Source organism: Xyrauchen texanus, chromosome 12 (assembly GCF_025860055.1).
Source record: "Xyrauchen texanus isolate HMW12.3.18 chromosome 12, RBS_HiC_50CHRs, whole genome shotgun sequence".
Lineage (NCBI taxonomy): Eukaryota > Metazoa > Chordata > Actinopteri > Cypriniformes > Catostomidae > Xyrauchen > Xyrauchen texanus.
This window is the reverse complement of record NC_068287.1, coordinates 47,457,766-47,485,304: the sequence shown is the minus strand read 5'-3', so window position 1 is coordinate 47,485,304 and position 27,539 is coordinate 47,457,766. Positions and strand designations below refer to the sequence as shown.

At 41.9% G+C, this 27,539-nt stretch overlaps 1 protein-coding gene across 1 annotated transcript in view; it reads right to left on the bottom strand.

The window, feature by feature from the left end:
• LOC127652407 (uncharacterized) overlaps positions 1-27,539 on the bottom strand; it is a 746,522-nt gene extending 718,983 nt beyond the window's left edge. Inside the window, exons 1-5 of the mRNA XM_052138529.1 lie at positions 27,382-27,539; positions 19,773-19,853; positions 19,128-19,235; positions 16,164-17,981; positions 169-339 (exon numbers count right to left, since the gene is read on the bottom strand). Of these exons, the coding sequence (XP_051994489.1) occupies positions 169-339; positions 16,164-17,981; positions 19,128-19,235; positions 19,773-19,846 (2,171 nt within the window). The 5' untranslated portion in view covers positions 19,847-19,853; positions 27,382-27,539. The remainder of the gene's footprint in view (positions 1-168; positions 340-16,163; positions 17,982-19,127; positions 19,236-19,772; positions 19,854-27,381) is intronic.

Genomic DNA, 27,539 nt, shown 5'->3' with positions numbered 1-27,539 from the left:
TCCTAGTTGTCAGAATCATTAACTCAGTAGGGAGTCCTGTCGGTTAAGAGAATAATGACCTCTTGCTGGCAGATGATAGCTGATGATTATGTAAATAATGCTTATGACTGAAAATATGAGGACATTTACTGTTTCAATGCCTGATCATTTCTACTGAAAATCACTGACCTCAGTATCTCCAGCGTACAGTGAGGACTCTTCAGTGCATCAGAAAGCAGCTTCACTCCTGAATCCTGCAGGTTATTGTTACTCAGGTCCAGCTCTCTCAGGGAGTTTGATGATTGTAGAACTGAAGACAAACTTTTACAGCACTCATCAGTGAGATTACAGCCTGCAAGTCTTTAACAGAGAATGAAATACAGCACAATAAGTAGATTGTATATTGATCAAATATTGATCACATGACTAACATACTGTCTTGAACATAGATCTGCATTGATCCAGCTGTCTGTAAGAAAAAGCATATGGACAGGAGGTAGAGTGTGAAAGTTCATGTTTATTTTTTCTTTAATCAAAAATGTATTGCTTTTCAAAAGTATACAACAGTGTGTGCAGAACAAATGAAGTAATTTATAGTTTGAACATCATTCCTCACTTGTTCCCCCCTTTGCCACCCCACCTTCCTTATGCATTCTGGCCTCTGACAGGTTTTTATGTACAATATCAAAGAAGTAATAAATCCAGTGTGACAAATGAGGGAATGTGGGGGTTGCCAGTGCAAAGCAAGCATTTTATGTCCAGAAAGCAACACTTGTTTCTGTTACACTGATAAACTGAAAGAGAATTCATCTTTAAAACCATTTTGTGCATGAGTTCCTTCTGAATTTACTGATCCCCCAATTTTATTTAAAGCTGAAGTATGTAATTTCTGTGCCACTAGCATCAACAAACGGAATTGCAAAAATACAATTTGTTTTCAAAACAGCTTTCTGAACAACGTGCTAGCATCATGCTAACACATGCTAGCATCGCCTAGCGAAGTGCTAAAACATGCTAAAAACGTTCTAGCTTCATTTTAACACATGCTAGCATTGTCTAGCGAAGTGCTAAAACATGCTAGAAATGTGCTAGCATCATGTTAACATATGTTAGCATTACCTAGCGGAGTGCTAAAACATGCTAAAAACGTGCTAGCATCATGCTAACACATGCTAGCATCGCCTAGCGAAGTGCTAAAACATGCTAAAAACGTTCTAGCTTCATTTTAACACATGCTAGCATTGTCTAGCGAAGTGCTAAAACATGCTAAAAACGTGCTAGCATCATGTTAACACATGCTATCATTGCCTAGCGTAGTGTTAAAACATGCTAAAAACTTGCTAGCATCATGAAAAATGCAACCATAGAAACCATATGGGCTTACCCTAGCAACCAAGTAACAAATCACTTATCTCTGCAACAGAAAATCGTAGAGACTTCTGGGTTGATTTATTTCAGTCAGGATGGCAAGGAGACTTGATAAGTATCACTATGGTAACTGCCTAGCAACCAGATGGGGTTACCCAAGCAACCGAGTAACAAATCACATATCTCTGCACCAGCAAATCGTAGAGACTTCTAGGTTGATTTATTTAAATCAGGATGGCAAGGAGACTTGATAAGTATAATTATGGTAACTGCCTAGCAACCAGATAGGGTTACCCTAGCAACCGAGTAACACATCACATATCTCTGCACCAGAAATTCATAGAGACTTCTGGGTTGATTTATTTCAATCAGGACGGAAATTATCTTTGAAAACTATCACTCTGTTAACTACCTATCAACCAGATCAACCAGAGACTTCCGGGTTGACTTATTTCACACAGGATGGAAAGGAGCCATATATTCTATCACCCTTATTACTGCTTAGAAACCAGATGCAGTTACCCTAGCAACCAAGTAACAAATCATATATATCTGCACCAGAAAATCGTAGAGACTTCTGGGTTGACTTATTTCACACAGGATGGAAAGGAGCCATGTATTCTATCACCCTGGTTACGGCTTACCAACCAGATGGGGTTACCCTAACAACCAAGTAACAAATTACATATCTCTGCACCAGAACAATATAAAGACTTTGGTTTTTTTCATGGGATTCAGGTTAGCAAGGATCTATCTATCTATCTATCTATCTGTCTGTCTGTACATCTATCTATCTATCTATCTATCTATCTATCTGGTTGTACATCTATCTCTCTATCTGTCTGTCTGTACATCTATCTATCTATCTTTCTATCTATCTATATCTATCTATCTGAGGGTCAATATCTATCTATCTATTTGAAAGACTGAATGGTCTTGTAATCTTTGAACTTTGAAAACTACTAAAACTTGTAACTATATCAAACTAAAAACCTTCAAGCTTTTACAACTACTTCAAACTTTCATGCTAGGCTTTCTCAAGCCAACCTAAAGTTTGTACTCAAACATTTTAATCTTCTTCTTATTATTATTCTTCAGAGACTAAAATTATCAAGACTAACTCCTCCTAGAGCTTTTAAGCTACATGCACCAAACTCGGCACAGACCTTCAGACTAATCCTGAATAGCGTGCTACATCTTTTCTAACTGATCAGACTTCCGGTATTCCTGTATCCGACTTCCGAACAGGACTGATTTTCCATTGACTCCCTTCAAGGTGTGAAATCTTTTTCCTGTAATAACTCCTTTAGAGGATTCAATCAACTTCCTATCACTCCACCTCTCATACTTTATATCTATCACTCCATCACTCTCATTTATATTTTTACATTACTCTTTAATTTCTTTCCTTCACCATCACTTTAAAACCCTAGCAACTGCATACAACCTAGCAACCATTTAGTGCACCCTAGCAACCAAACCCCATTAACATCCATTTAAAATGGCTTAAATGGATATCTCCAGATCAGAATGTCCTACAGACATGAGATTTGTCTTGTTTGAATTGGGTGAGCAATCAGTTTACAAGTATCATCATGGAAACTACTTAGCCACGCCCTATCAACCATTTAGTTCAACCTAACAACCAAAACCTAATGACATCTATTTAAAATCACTTAGAAGGGTATCTCGAGATCAGAATGTCGTAGAGACTTCATTGTTGGCTTGCATGACTCAGAACAGCAAGCAGCCTTCTTTGTATCACACTAGCTACTGCCTAGCAACCATATGGGCTTACCTTAGCAACCAAGAAACAAATCACATATCTCTGCACCAGAACATTATAGATACTTCTGGGTTGACTTATTTCACTCAGGATAGCAAGGAGTCTTGATAAATATTTCTCTGATAACTGCCTAGCAACCATATGGGGTTACCTTAGTAACCAGGTAACAAATTCCATATCTCTGCACCAGAATATTGTAGAGACTTCCGGGTTGACTTAATTCACTCAGGATGGAAAGGAGGCTTGATAAGTATCACCATGGTAACTGCCTAGCAAGATGAGGTTACCCTAGCAAGGATCGATCGATCGGTCGAGCGATCTATCTATCTATCTATCTATCTATCTATCTATCAACTGAATTGTATTATAATCTTTAAACTTTGTAAACTACTAAAACTTATAACTAAACTAAAAACCTTCAAACTTCAAGCATTTACAACTACTTCAAACTTTCATGCTAGGCTTTCTCAAGCCAACCTAAAGTTTGTACTCTATTTTATTTAACTATTTTATATAAACATGTACATATTTTACTAGTGGGACTGTTTCCAGACTCACCAGACAGGATTCAAAGTATTGACATTTGAAATATGACTCCTAATAAGCAAGTTTTAGTTACATTTAAATGCTGTTTCGGCTAAAGAAGGTATTTCAATTGTATGCTATATGATATAAATATGATATGTAATATGGTATAAAAATAATATGAATGTTTAGAATATATTTTATCTAGTGTTTATGCTGCCTCATTATCATCAACATCAACAACATCATTATCATCAACAAAGCTTGTGCTTGCAAATATGTGTTCAGGTTAAATGAGTAAAATGCACTTTAAATAAGCCCATATTAGAAAATCACCATCTTATAATGATTTCTGATGGATCATGTGACACTGAAGACTACAGTAATGAAAGAAAATTCAGCTTTGATCACAAATTGCATTTTACAATATATTCAAATTTAAATTGTAAAAAATAGTTCAAAATATCAGTGTTTTTACTGTATTTTGGATCAAATAAATGCAACCTTGGTGAGCAGAAGAGACTTATTTTAACGGTAGTGTAAGTCTACAATTAAGTAAAGTCTTTATGTAAAGAAAATGTATAGTCAGATTACTTATTTTAACTTTCTTTTAACATGATTTTGATCATTAAGTCTCCACACATTCATTCTCTTTCTGTCAAATTCCTCATCGATGGGCCCAGGGGAGGGGTATTTGTCTGTTGAAACGAGGAATGGATACAAGGAAAGAAAACAAGGACAGAATCAATGCGAGACGTTTCCTGACCAATGATTTGTGGTTAAGATCATTAAAAGATTAAAGGTGCAGTATGTAACAATTTTCATGTAATATTCACCTTTTTTGCCACTGTGTGAATGGCTCATAACACAACTTAAAAAATGAGCCCCTCCCAGACTTCCTAGGTTACCTATCCTGTGGGCCGCTTTTGCCAGGATAATCCAAAGGATGTGATGCTTATGTGCGCTCCCGAGAGCCTTGCCTTAGTGGTTCTCTTCCGATATTCAACAGCAACAACAAACTGCAACACTAGGTAACGTTATCTTAGAGATGGAATCCAGCAAATGTCCCAATAGCGTCTGGCTGCAGACTTGCACTCTCAGACTTGCACGCTCAGACACGAGCGCTTCCGCTGCAAGTGACGTCACTTGCACGCTCAGACACTAGCGCTTCCGCTTCAGCGTAAACTATTGACTTGTTAAAAGTTTAAATAATGTAAATCGCTGGTACAATTTTCTGAATTGGCTGCAAAATGACAATTTTATTATTATTATTATTACTGAACAAAACGAGCTAATGCCTGTCAGTCTAACTCTGTTTACTTTAAACAAAGACTGGCTGTGTCGGATTGAGAACAGATCATTCAAAAATCGTTTCAGTAAACATTATATATATATATATATATATATATATGCTTTTCGTTACATGATAAGATTTTTACATTTTACCTTAATATACGCTATTTTTTATCTCTGATACAAATAAAAAAAAACAATGTTATGCCTAACAACCACTCACGGTATTAAATACATAAAGGAAACTATTTAATAGAGTGCTATTACATGGTTTGCACGTTCAACCCAGTGTAGTTCAATAGCGTTTGGACCGTCCCGTCCTGTTTTAATGTCTACATTTTTTGTAAAATACGTACTGTAAAATACATGCAATATTCGGTCATTCGACCTTGCATCTCAGTTCAGTTCAGCACAGCTCATTACATTAGCGGAAGCGCTTGTGTCTGAGCGTGCAAGTCTGAGCGTGCAAGTCTGAGCGTGCAAGTCTGCAGCCAGACCCTTCTCAAATGTCCGGCTCCCAGCACAACAACGACTCCTACACAAACTCATAGTAAGCCAAAAAAACAACATTTATCTACTGAATCCCATCTGGCTAAGCGGGAACATTATCGTGGTCGAGCGAAAACTATAGTGAACATCAGCAGGGCATTTGATTCCTGGAGAGACCTTCATTCAGTTTTAGGGATCAAAACTGACCCAGAATTGGCAAAGCATATGAAATATAGTGCCATAAGGATTGATCTCATTTTTGCTAACTTGATCTTGGCTGCTAATGCTGACGAATTGCAAGCTACCTTGCTTCGTATCTTTCAAATAATTTCAATGATCTTTTCTTTATACTAAATGTCAGTTATACAGGATCAATTTAAGCAAATATGCTGTTTTTTTATTCGTAGTACAACATTTGACATGCAAAACATACAATAGTGCAAAAGTAACTGTCTGGTATAATTCGGTAGTGTGTAGCTGTTTGTGTGGATCAGTATGTTATGTTAGCTGATAAGTAGTTTTAGTTTAGTCTCAAAGTATGTAGTAAAACAATCACAACAGTAATTTTGTTACTAACATCTGTCAGTATGATGCCAGTGGATCATGTTCAGTCTCTTTGTATGTTACGTCATTGTTTTGGTCGATGCTCGTTCGAGTCCCTATGGAGTGTGTTTATGTGCATGAGCAACAGGTAGCAGCTGCAGTTCACTTAATGGCAACAGGTGTCATAAACAACAAGGGTTCTGAATATTACATTCTGCACCTTTAATATTTTGCCATTTTGGGAAATTGTTATTTTTTGTCCAGGAGTGTACAACCTATGATTGACATCAGAAAACATAATAGCGTCACTGTATCATATATTTAGACAGTTATGGCTGTAAATGTTTATTTTGTGATTGTTTGAAATAGAATAAAGAAAATGTCTAGGAGAAGCAACACTAGTGGTCTCTTTTGAGCGCCAAATATGCCTCTGATCTATGAAAAAAGGCCAATGAGAAGTTGGCAGACAGTATTTGCATACCCCGCCTCCGCACATACAGGTATAAAGGTGAGGAAATACTATGAGTTCATTCAGGATTTTTCTGAGGAGCCGGAAATGGTCCGGCCACTACAGTGGCTCGGCTTAGCGACATGGCCGGGAGGACACAATGTCTCGTTCCCTTCATCAGGGAACGGAGGTTACATACGTAACCTAGACGTTCCCTGTCTGTCGCTCTCTCGACGTTGTGTCGGAGAAGCGACACTAGGAGTCCAATTTCAATCATGCCATGTGCTGAGCCGTCTACGTTTTCTGCTGACACAGGAGCGGGCAGGTATTTCACGTGCACAGGCGACCAGCTGTGTCAGACTGGACGTAACCTTCCCCAATGCCCCAACCTGGGAACGGGCTGAGCCTGGCTGGGCCTCTTTTCTCTCTATGTTTCTCCGCATAGAGCAATAAATGGCCGGGGCCCTTACATGCATCGAGGGAAGGGGGTCTTACCCAGTTTCCTATTCTTTCAGGGGGAGAAGACCCTGCGGAGACCACACCTGCCTGGAAGGGGAGGTAAGAGTGGTGAATACATCACATGGGTTTATACATGTGGAAAGTAGCGCAGTGGTAGATCCATACTCAAGGAGGGGGGAGTTGCTACAACATGGCGACAGGAGGTCAGCTGGGACTGCCTAAGGGAGACGCGGGTCCACTTTTGTAAGGGGACCGTACCGCGAATAATACCCACAGGGGGAGTCCTCGTAGGAGTCCTTGACATGTGGAGCACCTATTCCAGTACAGGGTAGATTAAGTACCCGTAATGGACTGGGTCGGCGAGTTCCTCCGCTGAACTGCAGACCCAAAAGGGCTAGGGAGGAATCATTCAGGGATCCTAATGAGTGGGATCTCCTGGGAGAGAAAGCACACAGTTTTACCTCTGCCGAGGGAAAGGGCACTGGGAGCAAGCGATCCACCCCACCAGTTTGTCAGCGTGCCACCGAGTTCTACCGGCTCGGACCTGAGAAGACACGGGATGAAACTGACTCAACCCGGAGATTGTAAAATCTCGCAAAGGTATTAGGTGTTGCCCAACCCGCAGCTCTGCATATGTCCGCCAGGGAGGTACCCCTGGACAGTGCCCACGAGGACGCAACACTTCTTGTCGAGTGTGCTTGGACCCGCAAGGGGGGAGGCACGGCCTGTGTGTGATAGGCCAATGAAAGCTTCTGTTTGGAGACAGCATTCCCTTTCTGCTGTCAACCAAAGCAGACAAAGAGCTGCTCAGAACATCTAAAGCTCCGCGTGCACTCGAAATAGTCACAACGCGCAAAGCACGTACCGGACACAGCAGAGGCTGCACTTGCAGGTTCAATACCTGGTCTCTAAAGGGCTTCTTAATTCTGAAGACTGTTGTGTGTGAAAATACCAAAAATACTCAAACTAGCCCGTCTGGCACCAACAATCATGTCACGCTCCAAATCACTGAGATCACATTTTTTTCCCCATTCTGATGGTTGATATGAACATTAAGTGAAGCTCCTGACCCGTATCTGCCTTTATGCACTGCTGCCACATGATTGGCTGATTTGTTAACCGCATGAATAAGTGTGTGAACAGTGAACAAGTGTTCCTAATAAAGAGATCATTCAGTGCATGTTAAAGATTTTTTAACCCTTTAAACAGTGCTCTCATTAACATGACGTTTCAGAACACAACTTTCTGCAAAACTCTGAAATATGTGTTCTTAAGTGCATGTAATTTGAGTCTATAATGTGGCTCGTCCTGTTAAACACTTGATAATCGTAGATGTATTTCACTTCAAGCAGCGTAACTGCTCCATGCTCCCTACACACTGAGCAGGGAATGTCTGTAGCTGTGGTCTGACTCCCAGTGTCCCTCCACAGTGTTCACTGCTCCCTACTCACTATATTCACACAGTCGCTGTTTGGGATTGACAACCACAATTACTTTACAGGTGTGAGTCTTGAAATATTCTGTTCACACAACAGCTTTCAGTAGCTGCTTGAATAATTTCTGAATGAATGAATAACTGAAGACACAACCATATTCTAACATCTGTAACCATAGTGACAGTGATTGAAGTAAATATCAAGTTTTTGTGTTGTTCTTGTGAGCAGCTCTGGTGGAAGACAGCGAATGGATCTTCAGATGGCACTCACATTTCCGTCTCCATGGGTAAACAAAACCTCATGATTAACACTGGACACACGCGTGTATGGTTCAGTATAGCTCTCACATTATATGACGTGACAGACAACTAGTTGTCAAGAGTGGCTCCGTTCACACATCTCGTTCACTACACACATGAGCAAACTGCATAGAAAACACACCTGAGGTAAATTACTTCATCAGTACTCTGCTTCACAATGACTGGTTTGTAAATTTCCCTCTCCACTTCCTGTGAAGTGATGTGTTGAAGTAGATTTATTCCCTATGCTGTCTGAAGTGCCCTTCCAACTGAATATAAACGTGCCCTTCGGATTAGAATCTCACTTAAGACGGCTAAATACCATGTGAAGTCCACTTCACGGGACACTATCGGTCGATTGATTCTGATTTACAAATATTACAATTTCCAATTATCTTTTAGGTTGAGATCAGTTTTCACCCATAAATGATTCCTTTATATGGGTTTTTTCACTATTTGAAATCTTTTTCGATTTTTTGATAAAAAAGTACCACGCTTTCACATTTAAAACGGTTTAAGACTCTCCAGTGTTTCTACATTCTATGTTTAAATTTAACCTAATGCATTAACTAGCAACAGTAACCAAGGGGGGTGGGGCTTAGTGAAGGGTCAATTGTGATCTGATAAACATGGGATAATGTCATCATGATGCATTGATCTGTGTTCTCTTGGACACATATAGTATATTATAGTTTAGACATGAGACAATACCAGATAGCAAACTGGACAAAAGATGAGGATTTTGACCAAGAAAGTCAGATCTCGGCTGACATGTCGGGTTTGTTGGTTTGCTCAATAAAAACCTTTGACACCTGGAACCCCGGACAATGAGAGTTTTGTTACTGAGAGAGAAAAGGAGTCTTCAATACTCCACAACAACAGCAGCTGCTAGATGGTGCCGCTAGCTCACGCAGTGCTGACTGAAGCAGTCAATGCAGACTGTTTTATAATGCATCATTTTGTCAAGTCAAGTCAAGTCAAGTGGTTTTTATTGTCGTTTCAACCATATACAGTTAGTACAGTACACAGCAAAACGAGACAACGTTCCTCCAGGACCATGGTGCTACATAAAAACAACAAAGGACCAACATAGGACCACATGAGACTACACAACGAAATAAAATACCTATATAAACTACCTATATAAAGTGCACGTGCAAACATGTGCAAAAAGTACGGGACAGTACAACAAATTACTGACAATGAACAGGACAATAGACAGTGCAGCACCGACCAGTACTCAGTAGTGCAAAAAGATGACAGTTTCTAAAAATGTAAACATAACATACTATGAGATAATGTTCTATGCACATAGCAGTTATTGAGGTAGCAGACAGTTATAAAGTGACAGTAATTAAAGTGCAACTCAGGACACGTGTGTGTCAAACCAGTCTCTGAGTATTGAGGAGTCTGATGGCTTGGGGAAGAAGCTGTTACACAGTCTGGCCGTGAGGGCCCGAATGCTTCGGTACCTCTTGCCAGACGGGAGGAGGGTAAAGAGTTTGTGTGAGGGGTGTGTGGGGTCGTCCACAATGCTGGTTGCTTTGTGGATACAGTGTTTTTTGTAAATGTCTTTGATGGAGGGAAGAGAGACCCCAATGATCTTCTCAGCTGTCCTCACTATCCTCTGCAGGGCTTTGCGGTCCGAAACGGTGCAAGTCCCAAACCAGGCAGTGATGCAGCTGCTCAGGATGCTCTCAATAGTCCCTCTATAGAATGTAGTGAGGATGGGGGTTGGGAGATGTGCTTTCCTCAGCCTTCGAAGAAAGTAGAGACGCTGCTGGGCTTTCTTGGTGATAGAGCTGGTGTTGAGGGACCAGGTGAGGTTCTCCGCCAGGTGAACACCAAGAAATTTGGTGCTCTTGACAATCTCCACAGAGGAGCCATCGATGTTCAGCGGAGTGTGTTCACCTTGTGCTCTCCTAAAGTCAACAACCATCTCTTTTGTTTTGTCGACATTCAGGGACAGGTTGTTGGCTCTACACCAGTTCGTCAGCCGCTGCACCTCCTCTCTGTATGCTGACTCGTTGTTCTTGCTGATGAGACCCACCACGGTCGTGGTCATCGGCGTAACTTGATGATGTGATTCGAGCTGTGCATTGCTGCACAGTAGTGAGTCAGCAGAGTGAACAGCAGTGGACTGAGCACACAGCCCTGGGGGCCCCAGTGCTCAGTGTGGTGGTGGTGGAGATGCTGTTCCCGATCCGGACTGACTGAGGTCTCCCAGTCAGGAAGTCCAGGATCCAGTTGCAGAGGGAGGTGTCCAGGCCCAGCAGGTTCAGCTTTCCAATCAGGTGCTGGGGAATGATTGTGTTGAATGCTGAGCTGAAATCTATGAACAGCATTCGAACGTATGAGTCCTTATTGTCTAGGTGGGTGAGGGCCAGATGGAGGGTTGTGGTGATGGCATCGTCCGTTGAACGGTTTGAACGATACGCAAACTGCAGTGGGTCTAGTGAGGGGGCAGCTGGGTCTTAATCTGCCTCATGACGAGCCTCTCGAAGCACTTCATGATGATGGGTGTAAGTGCGACGGGACGGTAGTCGCTGAGGCAGGACACTGAAGACTTCTTTGGCATGGGGATGATGGTGGTGGCCTTGAAGCACGTTGGAACAACGGCGCTGCTCAGAGAGATGTTGAAGATGTCGGTAAGAACATCTGCTAGCTGGTCTGCACATCCTCTGAGCACTCTGCCAGGAATGTTGTCTGGTCCAGCAGCCTTCCGTGGGTTGACTCTACGTAGAGTTTTCCTCACATCTGCCGTGGTAAGACAGAGCACCTGGTCGCTGGGAGGAGGGGTGGACTTCCTCGCCATCACGCCGTTCTGCACTTCAAACCGAGCGTAGAAGTCGCTCAGCGCATCTGGAAGGGAGGCATCTTTGTCACAGGCAACTGATGTTGTCCTGTAGTTGGTGATGGCCTGGATGCCCTGCCACATGCGCCGCGGTCACCGCTGTCCTGGAAGTGACTGTGGATTCTCTGGGCGTAGCGCGCTTTGCCTCTCTGATTGCCCGTGACAGTTTGGCCCTAGCTGTTCTTAGGGCTGCCTTATCGCCTGCTCTGAAGGCGGAGTCTCGGACCTCAGCAGCGTGCGCACCTCCGCAGTCATCCACGGCTTCTGGTTGAGCGTGTGGTGATGGTCTTGAGAAAGTGACATCATCAATGCACTTGCTGATGTAGCTGGTCACTGATGCTGTGTATTCCTCCAAGTTGGTAGAATCGCCATATGTTGCAGCCTCCCTGAACATGTGCCAGTCAGTACACTCAAAACAGTCCTGAAGAGCAGAGATGGCTCCTGCTGGCCAGGTTTTCACCTGCTTCTGAAGCGGTTTTGTGCGCCTGATCTAGCCGGTCTGTATGCTGGAATTAACATAACAGAGATGTGGTCTGAGTAGCCGAGGTGGGGGCGGGCTCCGCCCGCACGCCTGGGATGTTTGTGTAAACAAGATCAAGCTGCTTCAGCCTCTCTCGTTGCAAAGTCCACATACTGATGGAATTTAGGGAGCACTGTCTTGAGATTTGCATGGTTGAAATCTCCGGCGACAATAAACAGTCCGTCGGGGTGAGCCGCTCTGCAGTTCGCTCATAGCCCCATACAGTTCACAGAGCGTTCCTTAGCGTTAGCGCTGGGGGAATGTAAACTCCGGTTATGCAAACAGTGGTGAATTCCCGTGGTAGATAAAAAGGTCTGCATCTAACAGTCACAAGCTCCAACAGCGATGAACAGTAACTAGCGACTAACATAGAGTTCTTGCACCATTCCGTGTTGATGTAAACACACAAGCCACCACCGCGAAGTCTTACCGCGAGAGAGCTGTATTTCTGTCGGCACTGAAACGAGGCGAGCCCGCTCTAGCTGAATGGCGGCATCCGAACTCTGTCGCTGAGCCACGCCTCGTGAAAACAAAGACGCAGCAGTCTCTAAACTCACGCCTGCGTAGCCTGCTGGAGTCGGATATAGTCCAGTTTATTGTCCAGGGAGCAAACATTTGAGAGCAGGATAGACGGGAGAGCCGGCCGGCTAGGGTTTGTTTTAGCCTAGCATGGACCCCCGCCCTCTTTCCGCTTCGCTCTCGCGACACCGCTACGACGTCCTCTCCCCGGCCACCGGCATCAGGCGACGCCGAGGGCTGGAGGCCTGGTCTCCGCAGCAAGCCGAGTACGCGTAGCGCCTCCTGCAGGTCATCATGCAGCTTGGTTTTTGCATGATTCTTATATTTGAGTAGTGTCTGGCGATGGTAGACACGAACACTGGTTGCTCCGATGTCCATGTGTTGCAAAAGTCGGGCTTTTTTAACAAAAATAGCACCGTTGTGGATCCGGAGTGGCCGCTGCGTGCTACCGCGCCGCCATCTTGGATCATCAATCATTTTGTGTTTTAGTAATAATCCTGCAAGTTCATATTGTGATTTCAATCTTAACTCAGTCTATAATGCTGCATGAACGGATGTCATATGCATGTCTCAGAGGTCAACATCTGTAGATTTTAAAGAGTGTTGAATGGTTTTCTCTCAACATGTACTTACTGCCAGTGCAGCTTTTACAACTGTCACGCTAGTTTTTCCACATTAAAGAGAAAATGAGAATGAATACAAATATTTCATGTTCTTGGTAGTGCCGACCGCTCTTCATTGTGTGGCTAGTATTATTTCTGGATTGAGCAATTCAATTAACAGTTTTTACAGAAAATGTTCTCCCAAAATAGTCTACATGTATTACAAGAGCTTCAAATGTGGGTGCATGCATCTGTGCCCCTGTATGTTATCAGACACACTGAAGAAGTTTAGTGGAGTTCTGGCGTATGAACACTGCATGTATGCGCTTTCAATCATTTTTAATAGCAGGAGAAATTTCACCAGTATAAGTCTCATGCCAGAGTTCACTGTCACTGAAATGAATTTTAAATTTTATTAACTGTTTTTATTCACCGGACACCTTTTACAAAAATCATCCAGCTGACACTACATGGAGTGGTGGTGGCGTAGTGGACTAAAGCGCATAACTGGTAATCAGAAGGTTGCTTGTTCAATCCCCACAGCCACCACCACTTTGTCCTTGAGCAAGTCACTTAACTCCAGGTTGCTCCGGGGGGATTGTCCCTGTAATAAGTGCACTGTAAGTCACTTTGGATAAAAGCGTCTGCCAAATGCATAAATGTGAAATGTGAAACGTACTAATGAAGAGATTATTATCAAGTCAGGGATGAATCAGTTTTAGAGTTTTTAGCACACGGGACAATGTACTTCTAGTCCCTTTAAAAAGACTGTGAGACTGCTATGAAGGGGACTGCTCTTGGTGTCCTTTGGACCTTTTTCTTTATTGTTTATTTTGTGCATCATCACCCCCTGCAGTACATTACATCTGTGTCCATGCATTCTGCTCTACACTACTGACTGTACTGATACATACACACAACATCTTTATTGTTAATTAAAGATCTTATGTTTCATTAATAAATCCTTGAGTTACTTTTTAAAACCCATGTGTCCCTCCTGTGTTGCAGCCTTTGAGCCGCGGGTCGTAACACTTACTGCAATAAAATATATAATGTAAGGCATTATACAGTGAGTCACACGCAGTAAATACACCACCCGGGCAAGACCGTCACACTATCATTTGTTAAATCTGTGAATGGTCAGATCAGTCAGACTTATTTAATAACACACAGAGACCCAATCTGATTTAGTAATTAGGATACTCTCACTCTCACCCCCAGTGGTTAAGATGGGTATGAGAGCTGAACACAGCAATCAAAGCAGAATTGGACATGAATTGGGACTGCAGACACAAATGCACTCAGCACACTCACACATTCTTCTTGAAATCATCATCCTCATGACGGATAGTTGTTTGAATGCCTAAAACAAGTCATGATTGCCAAATTCAAGAGTTCGATTAAATCTCTGCTCGACCAACATTGAGGACAATAATAAATATCTGGATTTAAAATTCTGAATCTGTCACATGAAATAATCTTTACTCCAGTCTCTCTTTTGCCCCATCAGTATTGCATAGGAATGAATCATCTCGCTTAAGGGGCGTGTCTTCATGGGGGCACCTATGGACTCATCTATGTGCTCATTTTAATTCAGTTGTATAGAATTGAGAAGATCAAGACCTCTTGAGATGAGACAGGCCAATTCAACATGTTAACATGGAGACATTGTGTGTTTTCAAACTAGCTGAGACTGTGTGACCTGACCATAACTGAACAGTATCGTCAAATGTTAAGCCTGAACCCAACCCGAAACCACTTAGACCACGTACACTACAAAGTTTAAATGCAGGAGAGAATCCCTTCAATTTGAATTCAATGTGTGGAATACAGGAGTTACTCCCGCACTTGTGGTGATTGACAAGTGATGACCTTAGCAACGCTGCAGCGTCTCGCGCCTGTGAAGAATAAACATGAATGTTACTAGTTTAACCTGTTTTGTTCACTGTCATTGAGTGAAGAGATTACCACCAGAGACGTTTTATTATCCTGCAATGTTTAGTCATCAACAGAATTGCTGTGTTTTGTTTAAGTGCGTCTATGCGGCTGTTTTTAAACAGTGCTCTCTCTCTCTGGACTCCTACAGGTTACCCCGAGACCACAGGACTGATGAGAAAAACTACAGTGGAGAGAGACGTCTGGAATAAATGAATGAATGAAGACACATATCTCTGTTTGTGTGATTTGCACCAGGAGAAGACGGACACATCTCACACACGCTATTGTTCACGTCTTTAACAACTAGTGTTTCAGTTCGGTTCTGTTCACACTGTGTGAATTTATGAAAATGCTGTTGTCACTACATTAATTTTTCAGGAGTTAATTTGGTTGTTGATTGTGGTTGTCACTCCTGTAAATGAACAAACTGTGTGTGTACAGAACAGGATTAAGCACTCAAAGGTGAACTGACAACCGTATTTAGCTGCAGTGTGTACGTGGCCTTACTCGCTTTATAATTTCTTCTCCAAGTGAATTTGTTGAAATGGATCAATACTTTGGCAACGTCACTACCTATGTCACAGAGGAAAGTGGTGACAAAAAGATCAGCACAAACAGTAAACACAACCTGTAGACCAACAGTCCTGTAAAAGTTAGCGGTCACCTTTAAATGTCTGGTTAAGCTAAATCTGGGCCTTTCTGTCAGATCACACACCCACTGACAGGATGGAGGGAAAAGAGATCCAGCAATCTTGTTCAGTAATTTCTCAAGTAACACACTTTGTCATTCCACTGAAAGTTTTGGACTCAAACTTGAAAAACTGACCTGAACCCCACCTGATACCTGACAGTTTGCAGACCTCTAGTCTTTGTGGTTAAGAACAAACAGAGCATCAGATTTGTATCATACAGAGTCTGAACATTCACTTCAGACAGACAGAAGAACAGATGGATGATCTGTCAGCTGAGCTAGTTTCATCATCATCATGATGTATTTTGATCTTGTATGCAGCACAGGTACACATAGAGCATCAGCACTGTATCATGTCACAGTCAACTGCAGGTAATCTCATTATCTTGTGTGATGACATTAATGAATACTCACAGAGCTTTTCTGCAGTTCATCACAGCTGGTATCAGTCGTCTTCTGCCCTCATCTGATGTGTTGTATTTCTTCAGATCAAACTCATCCAGCACCTCCTCTGACATCTGAAGCATGTAGGCGATCGCTGAACATTGAGCAGGAGAGAGTTTCTCCTCTGAGTGTTTGTCTGATTTCACAAACTCCTGAATCTCTCTGGACAGAGATTGATCATTTATCTCCAGCAGACACAGGAACAAATTGATGGATCTGTCAGCTGAGAGACGTTCATCACTCTTGATTGTGTATTTAATGTACTGTGTGATTTCTCTTATGCTCTCTGAACTGTTCTGTGTGTGTGTCAGTAGATCCTGTAAGAGTCTCTGATTGGACTCCAGTGAGATGCCCAGCAGGAATCGCAGGAAAAGATCCAGATGTCCATTTGCACTCTGCAGGGTTTTTTCTACTGCTCTTTTATGGAGATTATGCAGCGAATCAAAAAGTGCTTCTGTACTGCTACATAAATAGCAGTAAAATACATTGAAAGCAGCCAGAAACTCCTGAAAGCTCAGATGAATGAAGCTGTAGACTTTCCTCTGATGAATCACAGATTCCTCCTTAAAGATCTCAGTGCAGATCCCAGAATACACTGAGGCGTCAGTGACATCTATGCCGCTCTCTTTCAGGTCCTCCTCATAGAACATGACATTGCCCTTCATCAGCTGTTTGAAAGCCAGTTCAGCAAGTTTCACAATCACTTCTCTGTTGGACTGCAGGAGTTTCTCGTCATACTTCTGATTCCTCACATTGATCTGAATGAGCAGGAAGTGGATGTACATTTCAGTCAGAGTTTGAGGGATTTCTGCACTGTCGTCTTGTTTCAGGATGTTTTGAAGCACAGTGGATGAGATCCAGCAGAAGACTGGTATGTGACACATGATGTGGAGGCTTCTTGCTCTTCTAATGTGTGAGATGATTCTGCTGGCTTGATGCTCATCACTGATTCTCTTCCTGAAATATTCCTCCTTCTGAGGCTCATTGAATCCCTGAATCTCTGTCACACGCTTGATGTATTTGGAGGGGATCTGATTGGCTGCTGCTGGTCTGGAGGTGATCCAGATGAGAGCAGAGGGAAGCAGATCTCCTTTGATGAGGTTTGACATCAACACACCCACTGATGAAGTCTCAGTCACATCAGGAACTTTCTCAATGTCTGAAAACTCCAGTTTAATTCTGCTTTCATCCAGACCATCAAAGATGAACACAAGTTTACACTCATCATAAATCTTTGAGTCCAGATCGTGAAGTTCAGGATGAAAGTCCAGCAGAAGTTTGTGAAGACTGTACTGCTCATCTTTAATCAAGTTCAGCTCTCGAAATGGAAGCACAAACATGAAATCTACATCCCGATTGGCTATTCCCTCGGCCCAGTCCACAATGAACTTCTGCACAGAGACTGTTTTCCCAATTCCAGCGATGCCTTTAGTAAGAATGGTCTTTATTTCTTCTTTCCTCCTTTTCACCTGCTTATTTCCTGGTTCAGGGAAGGATTCAAAGATGTCATTGCAGGAGATTGGAGTGTCTTGATGGTGTTGAGTTCTGGGTGTTTTCTCCATGTGTAAAACCTCATGTTCTTCATTCACCCCTTCACTCTCTCCCTCTATGATGTAGAGCTGTGTGTAAATCCTGTTCAGGAGCGTTTGATTCTCGTGTAGTTTGATTCCCTCAAATAAGCTCTCATACTTGTTCTTCATGCTGGTTTTGTGTTTGTCTTTGACTGTCTGAAGAACATCATCTACTGGTGGATGAGAATCCTGCTGCAGGTCTCCAGTCACATCATCTCTATTCACACGGCAGAAAACAAGGAGAAAAGAAACTGATGAAAGAAGAACATCAAATATCTTCATACACAAAGATGAAGATTTCTCTTTTAAATCCACAGAAGTGTAATTGACTCATTTCAGACAAAACATGTCTGTAGCTGTTGTCATGGTTATCTCACCAAAAGAAAAACAGCAGGTCTGAAATGTGCACAAATATTTGCCAAATTTGCTCCATTTCTGTAAAGAATAATTGATGACGAACCGTTTATTTATTTAAAATAACAAACATCAAAAGTTTCTCGTGCTTTTATGATTTTTTCTGGTCTGATTTCATCACTGTATTATAAAAGTCTGAGATGATCTTGTGTGTTTTTAGATCAGGTCGAGTTTAAAGGACTGTTGTGTTTTACTCCATTATTAATGAATCAATCCATACTTTAAGATACTGTATTTTTCTCTGATCAATTTAAGGTCTTGTTCATTAAAATCTTCAGCTTATCTTTACTATGTGCATTCATGAGTGAAGCTTGTTCACACGTCCTCATGCTCGACACATGCACTGTATGTGATCATGTGACCTCACTGCTTTCTGTCGGTTAGCATCCAGGAAAAGCACACATATGCACCATACTGAACAATAAACCAATTAACATCTAAATCTAATTGTGAGTGTACAAACAGCATTGTACAGCACATCGTTTACACTTGTTGTTTTTAAATGTGCTCTAGAAATAATTTGACCTTGAGCTTCTGGTTGTATTAAAACCATGTTAGTTCTTGCATGAACATGAAATTACGAGTTTGAGATGGCATGAGGGGGAGTAAATCATGAGAGAATTATCATTTTTGGGGAGAACTATTCCTTTAACACAATCCTTCATGAATTTCAAGTGTTATTGCTTTTGACTCGTGTTATAAAACTGACACATGTAATGACACCTGACCTCACTGCTGTACGCTCATGATGTGTGTGCATTACACAGTGATTGTAAACTAATGTACATATCACATGTATATATGCATGACAGTGACATGTAATCAGTATTGATCCATTTGATAACATTTCTTTTAACTGTTGTGTTATTTTTTACACTGGATTCTTTCTAATCGCCCCTCAGACTGTGATGTACATGTTCATACTGTCAGTCAACATGAGAGTCCTCACCTCACATCAGCACAAGGAGCTCCTGAACTGAATTCAGGTGGAGGACCCATTGACCCGTCACTCTTCATGGACACACAGCTGGATTCAGGAGATTCTCCATGAATGACACTAGAACACAACAACAATTAAACACTGTTTTAAAACTACAAACTCACAAACACTCTTTTCCTCTCATCATTTGAATATTTCTCTCTCTTCTCCAAAAGAGGTCAAATCTCCTTTTTCAGTCACAGGTCACTTAGAGAAATTGACTACTGAGAATATTTGTATTTAGGACAAGAGAAAGCAGCACACTAGAGATTACTGTGCACACAGTCCTAACATGAGACTTCTGAAATACACCAGCTGAACATTGATGATTCTCACACACATTGTACATTTATGGAAGACAATAAAAACAATAATGACACAAATATATTCATGTATTCATTTTAAAAGGCAGATTGTCATGGTTACACACAGTAACTGTTTTCATGTTTGGTCCAGCAGATTTAATGTAAATTTAATATAAAATTAAGTTCTGCAGCAACATTTGTTGAAAATGAATCAATTCATTAATTTCTCAGTGTTTTTATACTGTAGTGTTGTGCAGCATATCAGAAATATCTATCAGTGTATTTTATTAAACCATTGAAATCCTCTGACCTCTTGACCTCCCCTGTGTCTGTCTGTCCACTGAGATCCTTTGTGGAGTCCATGACATCATCTGAACAGTCCATTGAACACCTGTCAACAAACGGGACATCATCTATATTCAGGCCAATCAAATCAGTAACATTTCAGTGCAAGGCCGGATTTACCACCAGGCCGATTGGGCTGGTGCCCGGGGGCCTCCGACCTGTAGGGGGCCTCCAAGACCCCACTAACTGTGTGGCCTCATCCTTTTTTTTTTTATAATTGTTTTTTATTTAAAATTAAATTCAAATAAAATTAATTAATGAGTGTGTGTTTGTGTGTATGTGTGTTAACAATAACTTATTTGCACACAAAAAAGTATCGTGATAAGTTATTTGGCTGTGTCTGATGATGACAATGAGTCCGCGGTTACCGCGGAAACTGTTGATAGCGGCAAGACCGGCGGTAGAAGATAGTGTGAAAAAAGAGAATTGAGGACATCGAAAAAACAAACATGGATAACAGTGGAGCCACAAAATGGAAAGCTAAAAGGGAGAAGGATAACAGAGATGATTTAATTAGGAGAAATATTCCAACCATCTCCACTTTTTTCAAAAGTCAGCTCGACGCAAATAAAGAGCCTGGCGGCGCCTGTGGTGATGCTAGCGAAGAGGAGTTTAGCACAACATCCAGCCTTGCTATTTCAGATGAACCTGAGCACCAGCACGACAAGACAGAGAACCACAGCCCGGCTGGAGTGACAGACACCTGTTCAAGTGCCCCCCCGCCACCACAGTCTCTGACTCCGCTTGAGACCAAAACCGAAGCAGGCGCTTCGGAAGCCGCTGAAGGCGGCAGAGAACCGGCGGTGATGGGTAGGTTAACGTACATTACCAGTTTGACAGCCTCAGAATTTAGATCTATCTATTACTTTTTCCCCCTTATTAAAAACCCTGATTATTCTAGATGCCCGGATCGGCTCCGAAGCATTCCGTATCTGCGTGCACCGACCCACCTAAATAAATATTTTTTCTGATTTAGCTAGAGTCCAGCACCCCTCTGTCCACATATGATAAGTTGCTTTTTAAATCATGTAACGTTGTTGTATTAATGTTGACGGTTCATTTTTATGACCATATATGCGTTCTAGGCTTATCAATGCATAATATGTCATTCTCTAGTTCAGGGAGAATATTTTCCCTGTAAATATTTTTAATATTTTTTTAGAACCTTCCTCTGATTATCCCTCTGGGGTCGACGGACGCGGCGGCGCCTCCTGCTGGATTTTTTTCATCATTACAGCGGAAACAGAAAATTCTCCATTATTTTGGGTAGGGATGTCCCGATCCGATACCTAGATTGGTATCGGCTTCGATGTTGACGTTTTTAGACGGATCGGGTATCGGTCTGACGAGCCCGACCCAAATCTGATACTCTGTGTTAGTCATGTTCGTTACTGTCAAGCTTAAAAAAATGCCATAAAAGAACTGTTAAAACACCATTAAAGCGGTTCATATGACTCGTGCATTTTATTCAAAGCCACTTGAAGACACTCGATAGCTCTGTGAATTGCAATAGGCTGTGTTTAATAAGTAAACATATAAATGCACGCGCAGCTTCAGCCCGTTAGTGAATGGTGCTTCGGTTTACACACACGCGCGGCTATTTATAGCCTTCACACGTGCACAATATTTGTGCGCTACAAACGAACATCTCAGATGTAGATGCTCAGCAGTTCGGTTCACTTATAATATGGACTTAGAACGGCACTGGAGGTGCATTTAACCAGAATATAAATAAGAAGCGAATTAAACTGTGAATAAAAAGGGTGAGGGTTTAAAAGTTAAAGCTGTCATGGAGAGACTCACAAGCAGAGATATGAACTCAGCAGGGTTTATTGAGCAGAGGATTGAAACAGCAGGTAAGTAATATCCAGACAGTGTATAGACACGATGAAAGAGATAACTTACAACAATTTTATGATACTTGCAGGCAATAATGAAGACACATGTTTGACATAGTATTTCTGAGACTCCAGAACTTTCTACTATCGATGAGAGAGAGAGAGAGAGAGAGAAACGGGGTATTTATGCAGTCATTGATTAGCCACTAATGATATGCAGGTGCGTGTAATCAGAACTCGGGGAGTGCCAGTATCCAGTAGGCTATGCTAGTTAATAATAAAGTGTTTCTTAATAAGCTATACATTTATATTGAAATAAAGTGTAGTTAAAGGTTTGTGTTTCTTTACATATTAAAGAGTACACCCAATTATTTCCACACAATAATGTAAAGATATTATAAACTGATTATGCAACAAAACAACACTAGTATCGGCTCGGGATCGGTATCGGCCAATACTGAGATTTCCGTTATCGGAATCGGAAGTGGAAAAAGTGGTATCGGGACATCCCTAATTTTTGGGTATACAGATAAGTGTAAGACATCATTAGAGACTATAAAGGGTCTACTTCTATTTGTGTACACTCACAATAACAACAAAATCTGGTGCTTTTGTAAAATCAAGAAAATAAACAGGGTGCGCTGTCAGACGTCTCTGTCTCCACAACCCTATTTTTGGGGGGGATTTTGTGCCCGGGGGCCTTTGCTTTCTAAATCTGTGAGCGTTGATTTCACCTGATTCTGAGCCATTTGGCCACTTGTCCAGTTTGAACTGCTGATTGTTATACTTTCCCATTGGCTGTGGAGTAGTAGGGTTAAACCTTTTCTGTAAGCGGGTTGGGGGGGGTTGCCTACCACTATTAAACATGCTGAGGATCCTCGAATTTCTCTTCCTTTTCTTCCTTTTGTGTGTAGCCTATAACAATTTTATATTTGGTTTGCAGTTTTAAGACTTAAAATAAATCATTATTATTATTATTTTCATCAAGATAAATTGCCTCCTTTTGCTCCTTTACTGACTATTTCGGTAAACAAACATCAGAGGGATTTCATGCTTTTTAGACAATTCATCAACTTTAGTTTTTTATCTTAAAAAACTTTAACAGATGTGCAGGGAAAAACTTAACAGCAGTGGTACTCATTTAATGTTGGTGTAGGATACAGACCATTGTAATAAATACTGTATATGTCTTTGGAAAACAACATTAATCTTTTTCAGCATTTTTATTTAATTTAGGGCTTTGTCCTAAATGCACGGACCTCAGCTTTTAATTAATCTAACACGGAGGAGCGTAAACAAGCAAGTTATGCCCTCCGTAACACTATCAGTGCAGCCAAACGCCAGTACAGGCACAAACTTGAAGGTCAGTTCAACACCACTGACTCCAGAAGTATGTGGCAGGGAATTAATACCATCACGGACTACAAACGGAATAAAGACTCCACCGTGAACACCGCTGCATCTCTCCCGGACGAACTTAATACATTTTATGCTCGTTTCGAGGACAACACCACCGCCCTCGCGGAGAGAGCACTCGCGGCTGACGCTACAGAGGTTGATTCACTCTCCGTCTCTGTTGTGGATGTAACCCGATCCTTCCGACAGGTGAACATCCGTAAAGCCGCGGGTCCAGACGGCATTCCGGGCCGCGTCATCAGAGCGTGTGCGAATCAACTGGCTGGTGTTTTTACGGACATTTTCAATCTGTCCCTCTCCATGTCTGTAGTCCCCACATACTTTAAAACATCAACCATTGTGCCTGTACCAAAGCAGGCCAAAATCACTTGCTTAAATGACTGGCGTCCTGTTGCTCTGACCCCCATCATCAGCAAATGCTTTGAGAGGTTAATCAGAGATTACATGTGCTCTGTTCTGCCCCCCTCTTTGGACCCATTGCAGTTTGCCTACCGCAACAACCGCTCCACTGATGATGCCATTGCATCTACACTACACACTGCTCTCTCCCATCTGGAAAAAAGGAACACATATGTGAGAATGCTTTTGTAGACTACAGCTCAGCATTCAACACCATAGTGCCCTCCAAGCTTGATGAGAAACTCCGGGCTCTGGGCTTAAACAGCTCGCTGTGCAGCTGGATCCTGGACTTCCTGTCAGGCAGACGTCAGGTGGTTAGAATGGGCAGCAACACCTCCTCATCACTGACCCTCAACACTGGAGCCCCGCAGGGCTGTGTTCTCAGCCCACTCCTGTATTCCCTGTACACACATGACTGTGTGGCAACACATAGCTCCAATGCCATCATTAAGTTTGCTGACGATACGACGGTGGTAGGTCTGATCACTGACAATGATGAAACAGCCTACAAAGAGGAGGTGCACACTCTGACACGCTGGTGTCAGGAGCACAACCTCTCCCTCAACGTCAGTAAAACCAAGAGCTTGTAGTGGACTTCAGGAGGCAAGACGGAGAACACAGCCCCATCACCATCAATGGAGCACCGGTAGAGAGAGTCAGCAGTTTCAAGTTCCTCGGTGTCCACATCACTGAAGAACTCACATGGTCCGTCCACACTGAGGCCGTTGTGAAGAAGGCTCACCAGTGCCTCTTCTTCCTGAGACGGCTGAGGAAGTTTGGAATGAACCACCACATCCTCACACGGTTCTACACCAGCACTGTAGAGAGCATCCTGACTGGCTGCATCACCGCCTGGTACGGCAATAGCACCACCCACAACCGCAAAGCCCTGCAAAGGGTGGTGCGAACTGCTAGAAACATCATCGGAGGTGAGCTTCCCTCCCTCCAGGACATATACACCAGGCGGTGTGTGAAAAAAGCTTGGAGGATCATCAGAGACTCCAGCCACCCGAGTCATGGGCTGTTCTCACTGCTACCATCAGGCAGGCGGTATCACAGCATCAGGACCCTCACCAGCCGACTACATGATAGCTTCTTCCCCCAAGCAATCAGACTGTTGAACACTTGATCTATCAGGATCAATAATTAGCACTGCACTTTATTAATCTATAATCTCACACTGGACTGTCAACATATTCTCCTCAATATACTACTTCATATAGATATATATATATATTTCATATACTCGTTACTTATTGTATTGTATATTGTGTATTCTATATTGTGTGTATTGTTTACTGTACATTGTATATAATTATTGTGTTGTGTAAGTATGTGTACATTTGATATGTAAATTGTGTTGTGTAAGTATGTTGTTTACTGTAATTGGTATATGTCTCGTAACTGTCATGACTGCTATGTTGCTCGGAACTGCACACAAGAATTTCACCTACTGTTGCACTTGTGTACATGGTAGTGTGACAACAAAGTGATTTTGATTTGATTTGACCAGCAGAGGGCACATTGTGACTAATTACGGGGATTGTTAAAACCTAAACGGACCTCTTTTTGTTTAGATATTAAGCACTCAGACATATGCACACAGGTGATATTACCCATTTTGATGAAATGTACAGCCTTCCAATGAGTGTCAGGATTAGAATGAAAGTTTGTAATTAGGTCAGATAGTAACTGATTTGACTTTCCTGACAGCAGATGTTCACTACTGTGCCAAACTCCTAGGTCATCCTTAAAATTCTTATTAAAGCCTAAAACCTGAGAAGTGTTTAGCCAGTTACAGCCTATTATACATAATAAATTATATATATTAATGTGGTTCAACAGTTTTAATTGTGTTGCATCAATATTGTGCAAATGGTCTGATGGCTCTGGTTAAATATCAGCAGACTTCTCATCTCATTTTTTGGCAATTAAATCATGAGTTTGGCTATCCATAGCTGATTTCACACTGCATCATTTTCTGGGTGTATCGTCTCGCTGTATGAAAGGTACGGAGCGTGAAAGGGGGGTCTGATTTGATCCACCTCTGTGCCAGGAACATGGGTAGTAACAGAGATGGAACAATGTGTGTGTGAAAAGCCACAGCCGGCATGCTGGTGTTGTGTCTGTTTCTGTCACACCGGAAAATCGCATCACTATGTGAAAGCCTGGTTGCAGGATTATGCTGCAAGCTTTTGTTTAGAATGAATGAGCGAATCTGGCATATTGGAGATACTGGGGAAATGAAAAATCCGGTGCATCAAGTTTTATGTTTTTTATAGCTCCTATATTAGTGAGAACCCATAAGAAACTATGCCGTGTACAGACCTTCATCAGAGCATACATAACTCAACATTGGATAGGCAGGCAGAAATAACCAATCACATTCCAGTCACTGGCAGTACCAACACATCTGTGCACGCGTCAATGTGCAAACCCCGATGACAGATGCTCCACTTCCTGGGAATTGAGGTTTTGAGTACTGAATGGCGTACTGTGATGCATGCCAATAGAATCTAATCACAAATTAAATGGGGATTTGAGAGGGATCAGGCTTGAGCCATCATAAATCAGAAGTCCCCAGATCTATAAGAAAAAAGCATCTCAGAACAAAGGGCTAATGGAGAGTTATCAGGTGAGGGGCACCACAAACCATAGACCCTAAACTGTACATGAGAGATGAAGAAAAGGAACATCTTGGATTACAGCACAACACATATCAATATCCACATTGAGGATTTTCCCTTGTTGTTTGGCACTGGGCACAATTGCCAGATGGATTATTCCCATCTTTTAGATGAGCTAAAATATTCTGTTTAGAACCTGCCTTAATGTTAGCCCTGCACCAGCTTGTTGCATAAGTTAAGACCTCTTCTATAGACAAAGAGGGGGGGATCCTTAAAATGCTGTGTATGCTAATGCTTATGCCGGATCAGAGGCCAAAATAGGCCAGTGTTTAAGAATAGTGTTCTGACAGAGTAACTTGGATTATATGATATATCAATTAAGACTTAGTCGATCTTAAATTATGTTAACAGGGTTTCCCACCCCAAGCACCTGGTTAAAATCAGGACATTGTCATTATTTTACCATTTCATCAGGATTAACGGTATATGCTAGTCTAGTATGCCCCCAGCTGGTCATAACCTACATTCATTAAAAATGTTCAGAGTAAAGTTTCATGTTTTCAAAATACATATTTATTACAATGGTCTGTATCCTAAATCAACATTTAGTGAGTACCACTGTTGTAACTGCAGCCACACAATTGTTGATGTAATGATATAAAACTAAAGATTGATGAATGGTGTAAAAAGCAAGAATGTCCACTAATGTGTTTTTTATCGAAAGAGGCAGTAGTGGAGCAAAAGGAGGCAATTTATCTTTTTATAGGCTACACACAAAAGGAAGAAAAGTACCAAGAAATAAGAGAGTCGTAAGTATGTTTAATAGTGGCAGGCAAACCCCCCCAGGCTTACAGAAATGGTTTAACTCAGCAGCCAATGGAAAAGTGCAACACTCACCCCTTCAAACTGGACAAGTGGCCAAATGGCTCAGAATCACATGAATTCAACATGTTGACAACCTGTTGTTTGCACGTAGTCCACGTGTTGTCTACGTGTCAGAAGTCACGTGCTTGTGAGCTAGCTGGTGTTCCATAAGTGTGACGCCACACGAGTGTAGATGACGTCACCCACACTGTTGACTAATCACTCACGGACCCAACTCTGACAGACTCGCTCCCTCCTCGTATTTCAACATGAAATAAAAACTACATATTTTTTTTAAATCGTCAAATTTGAAGGTCGCACGATGTATTTTGCTTTGGCAAACTTTGGTTGCCGTTCAGTCCTGTAGTAACTTTTGAACACTATTATCTCCCTTGAGTTTCGGTTTGTTTAGCAGCAGTTCAGTACTCACCTGTCAAGAGCTGTTGATGTTCACTTCCTGTTTACTGACTAGAATATCACCTACAAAATACTTCATCAATTGATTTATTGTTTCAGACAATTCAGTGGAGCACAAACTGTCAAACTTTTTCTATTTTTCTCTCGTCGTGTAATTTCCTGCTCGTGTCA